This window comes from Ipomoea triloba, chromosome 1 (assembly GCF_003576645.1).
Source record: "Ipomoea triloba cultivar NCNSP0323 chromosome 1, ASM357664v1".
Lineage (NCBI taxonomy): Eukaryota > Viridiplantae > Streptophyta > Magnoliopsida > Solanales > Convolvulaceae > Ipomoea > Ipomoea triloba.
The window spans coordinates 5,338,030-5,342,487 of NC_044916.1; the positions used below are offsets into that span (position 1 = coordinate 5,338,030).

The 4,458-nt window shown below is 38.3% G+C and overlaps 1 protein-coding gene across 1 annotated transcript; it reads right to left on the reverse strand.

Moving 5' to 3' along the window:
* Nucleotides 1–110: 110 nt before the first annotated feature.
* On the reverse strand, nt 111–4,458 carry LOC115998790 (integrin-linked protein kinase 1-like). Its single transcript, XM_031238451.1, has 12 exons — nt 3,707–4,458; nt 2,951–3,025; nt 2,734–2,829; nt 2,322–2,407; nt 2,126–2,246; nt 1,865–1,944; nt 1,606–1,668; nt 1,381–1,502; nt 1,146–1,231; nt 936–1,057; nt 684–795; nt 111–463 (listed from the first exon to the last, which is right to left on the reverse strand). Exons 1-12 carry the CDS (start codon nt 4,034–4,036, stop codon nt 359–361), a joined length of 1,398 nt encoding a protein of 465 aa, XP_031094311.1. The 5' UTR covers nt 4,037–4,458; the 3' UTR covers nt 111–358.

Genomic DNA, 4,458 nt, shown 5'->3' on the forward strand with positions numbered 1-4,458 from the left:
CCCCAAAAAGTTCATTCATATGGATGCTCTTATAGGACTATTACAAAATATATAATTTAATATTAAAAAATTGATACAAGCTAGAAAGAGACAAATTTAAGAACAAATAATTAGAAGGTATACAAAATGTAAGCACTCCATAAAATCCCAAGTATACAACAAAATCTACATTTATTATACAAGTAGGCAAACAACCCAATAGTTTGCTACATTACAGTTAGAATACATGGTTATTCTACATAAAAATACATGACATATTAGGAGTTACAATTCCAAGGGTAAGAATGTGAAAAAAAAAAAATGAAAAACAAAGGCTTGATACACACTTAAGTCAAGAAAATCGAATATCCATTAAGAGCTAAATGCCACGACCAGAACGAGATGATCGAGTTCTGCTACCTACGCTTGAACCGTCTTTCCTCCACATAGCCTCAAAGTTATGAAAGCATTTCAATGGCCTCACCTGTGTATACATATATAGGAATATAAGTATTCACTCATTATGGCAAACCGAAAGGTGTTGACTCAAGAGGAAAGGATTTTAGTCATTTAAGTATGAGGTCGGGGGTTCTCGAGTGGCACCCGACCAATCAATTCGGTTAATCTCATTTCATAGGATGCAGATATGCGCAAAAAGAGGAGTTATGGCAATAGCAATATTGCGGGAATGAACACGGGGATACCTTCCAGTGCCTCTTCTGGACAAATTTGTTGTATATGGACTCCAGCCTGGGTATTATTTGCTTGAACGTAGGGCGTTGGGATGGCTTCTCGTTCCAACATTCCTCGATTAACCTGAAAAGTCACAGATAAGCGTCAAGTGACGAAGTTTAAAACTTTCCTCTCGAGGATAGTGATACAATGACCATAGCGTTCGGTTTGAATATAGGCAGCAGCATATAATATCAAGCGAAAGAAAACAATGCCACACTCACTCTTTAAGCCCGTGGGCATAAAACTTTGCAGATGCTTTAAAAGGCGGGCGCTGTTTTGCAGCATATGATTTAGGCACTTCATTGTCTTTCTTTGCGCGGAAAGGAGGACAGCCTTCGATCATCTAAAGCACAGCAATATGGCAAAAGTTCATCCCGCGTAGTTATTATTATATAAAGCTGAACTCGTCAAAGTATATTACAAAAGTTCACCTCTTGTAAGATTAAAGCAAAGGAAAAAACGTCCACTTTGGTATCATACTCTTCGTTTTTGAAAACCTCCGGAGCTACATATCGACCTAGTCATTTAAACCGGGGAAATGGTTAGAGAAGAATTCAGAAGACGGGCATTCTGGAATTGAAAGACGGAACCAATTCAACATCGCCAACGTTGTCATAAAAATGAAGGCGTTAAACAAAAAAGTCTCGAAAAGCTAATAGCACTCACAAGAAGTCTCATCACATGCGAGGGGCCTATCCTCTCTAATAACCCTGTTTGTAACTTTCACTAGCTTGCTAACTCCAAAGTCGGCGACTTTCAGATGCCCAGTATCATCCCGCAAAACATTTCTGTTATGTAGCACAAACATAAGCAAACAACAACATACTTAGAAACTAACCACATAAATTTGAGATTGGAATTCAAGGACAGAATTATTATGGAAAACCATACGAGGGCTCTAGATCACGATGAATGATTGCCTCGGGTTTGTTTTCATGCAAATAGTTCATCCCCCTGGAAGACCAAAAATAACTCATTAAAGATATTATTTACGAGACTGGAATAACATAGCTAATGCTCGTCCACCCTCAAACATACATAAAATAGAATCCTCTTTTACTTATCTAATAAAAATAAAAATGAGAATCTTCTATATATGTATATACATAATCACAGATTGGTATTTGATAATAGCAGAGTCATAACGAACCTTGCAATGTCCATTGCAAATCTAAGAGCTTTTGTAGGCTTAAGTGGCCCATTAGTATCCAGATAGGTACGCAAATCACCCTGAAAAAAAAAAATTAAAACTGATTTAGTTTGGGAAACAAATATCAAGAACATTAGTTCAAATTACAGTTTAAGCCAAACAATCCAAGAGAAAATGCCCTTTGAAATGACAATTAAGAAATGATTTTTTTTCTAACGCTCTCTCGGGTAGCGTCAAAAGCTAGCCGAGAATAGTGAATACCTTTGGTAAATATTCCATCACTATCATCATTGGACTGCTCTGGGTTACAGCGCCAAGAAACTGAACCACATTTGGATGTCTAATTTTCTGGAGAAGTGTAAGCTCGTCTATAAATGCCTTCCTGCATTAATCAAAGTCGGAACATATAAATCTAACCAATAGCAGGAAGGTGGAAAAACCCCGAAATGTGACTTACACTTTCTCCTCATCAGTAATCACTTCCTCTCCAAACTTTTTGACGGCAACTTGTGTTCCCCGCCACGAGGCTATGTGAAATGTTCCCTACAACATCATCAATTCTGTTTAGCATTAATAAATGAGAACTTTATGCTGTAGAGATAAATACAAACACACGCACATTTTGTGATTCCAAATTTACAATTGCATTGAGATTAAACAAGTTTGTGTCACCTAAAAACAGAGACAACTTCATTATATGGGCACACAATAGGAATCATACTGGAAATAGATTTATGATCTTATCGTACTACTACAACAAAATCATTTCCAATATATCAACAAACAAATTATGATATGCAAATCCGGTACAAAAATCCGAGACAGAATATAAGAAATAACGGTAAAATTACATCTGTTTGCAGTAGTACCTTGGACAACTCAATACTATTTGAGAAGTCGAGCTCATCTGGACGAATCTCATATTCTGGAACTTGACGAGCATTTTTTACTTGTGTGGGAGCGACCTGCATGAAAATATCAGTTCAAGAAGATCCCAAAAGAAAAGTAACAACAGGTTGAACCATTCTTATGATCAAATGCATTATCCAAATGCACTGATTGGTAAAAACAGAAAAGTAATCTCACCGGAGGCCTTGCACCATGTTTCTCCAGTAGCTTAATCATGTCATGGTTTTTATAATGTATTGCATCTGCCAGAGGCTGTTCAAGCAAAATTAGAATGAGGTGAAAAATTACATCAACTCCACCTACTAGGGTACAAGCAGCAGCACAGATTAGGAGATTCTTTCATAGTAAAGAGACAAGTAAAACGGAAGCTCCATAAAACACATACTTCAAGCTATTCCTATAATAATTATAGGAGAAACACCTAATCTTTGCCCAACCTAGGAACCAACTGAGCTGTCCGCACGGGCAGAAACAACCAAACCCTTAGGTCATGTTATAATCTAAGATTGGTTCAAGGAGGACAACCGGGTCCTACCCTGAAACAAAAGCTAAGATTGGGTCAAGGTCACTCAACTAGGCTATAATGAAAGTGAGCCAAACCATACTAAAAGATTAATTCCGATCAATTAGCTAGTCTAACCATGGTCTTATAAACTCATATTTTATCAATGTGGGACTCTTGACTGGTCATTAGGTGTGAATTTGGTGAAAATCTGTTTTTACTTGTATAAACCTGAGAAAGCTGGTTGTCTCCTAGACTAAGCACTACCCCTCCTAAGCATTGATGGAGACAATACAGCAGTGGCATACAACATGAAACTTGCATTGATATAAACAATAAAGAACAGCTCAAAAATCAAAACTACTCCACATAATCAACAGTAAGAAAAAAAAAATTAGACCAACACCACAGAGTAGTTCCAAGAATTATACCGTGCTACCCCACCGGTCCTTGGGATCAACTTTAGCACCATTATCTAGCAACAGCTGGGCAACATCAGTGAATCCCTGGCAAGCAGCCACATGGAGGGCAGTCCTGAAATCTATATCAGGAGAGTTCACATCAATCCCAGACTCCAAAATCTCCTTAATCCCCTCCAAATCACCCTCATTTGCCGAGTACATCAACCTCACCCTTGGATCAATATCCAAAACCCCATCCTCACCATCCTCCTTCCCATCTAACCACTCATCCACAATCCTCTCTGGTGCAAGGGATGACTGCTTCCCCAGTGTGAACCTCACCGGAGTCTTCTGCTCCATCTCAAGAAAATGCAATAGGGCCACAACCCCAAACTTTCAAGATTTTGAAATCTGTAAACTATTGAAAAATTGTTGAGAGTCAACCCAAGTACCCAACTTCGGATCTTGAATACTGCGGAGTTCTGATCTGTGTTTTCTTCTACTCTAAAGAAATTCACAAAAGGGTAGAATCAAGAACGAAGATTTATACACACAGAGAACTTAATCTAGCTGTGGATCTCTTGAAATAGTCTTTATGAATGTTATGTGCATATATAGAAGGGTTTTAGGAAAGGTATTGAGTTTTGGGAGCTTTTAAAACCCAACGTTGACAATTGCCAACCTTCTAGGGAACGAAGGAGCGTGTAATCGCGGGTATGAGGAAAGTGGACCAGTAGAACAGCACACGGTGACGACGCAATGAAGCTAAAAGCCTATAGCTT

Bases quoted from the DNA above. Each gene is read 5' to 3' on its own strand.
- LOC115998790 (XM_031238451.1), bottom strand. From the start codon at position 4,036: ATGGAGCAGAAGACTCCGGTGAGGTTCACACTGGGGAAGCAGTCATCC. The intron at 2,247-2,321 runs GTAAGTCACATT...TGATTAATGCAG, and splicing joins ATTACTGATGAGGAGAAAGT to GAAGGCATTTATAGACGAGC. The intron at 1,669-1,864 runs GTTCGTTATGAC...TTGGTCTTCCAG, and splicing joins TTTGCAATGGACATTGCAAG to GGGGATGAACTATTTGCATG.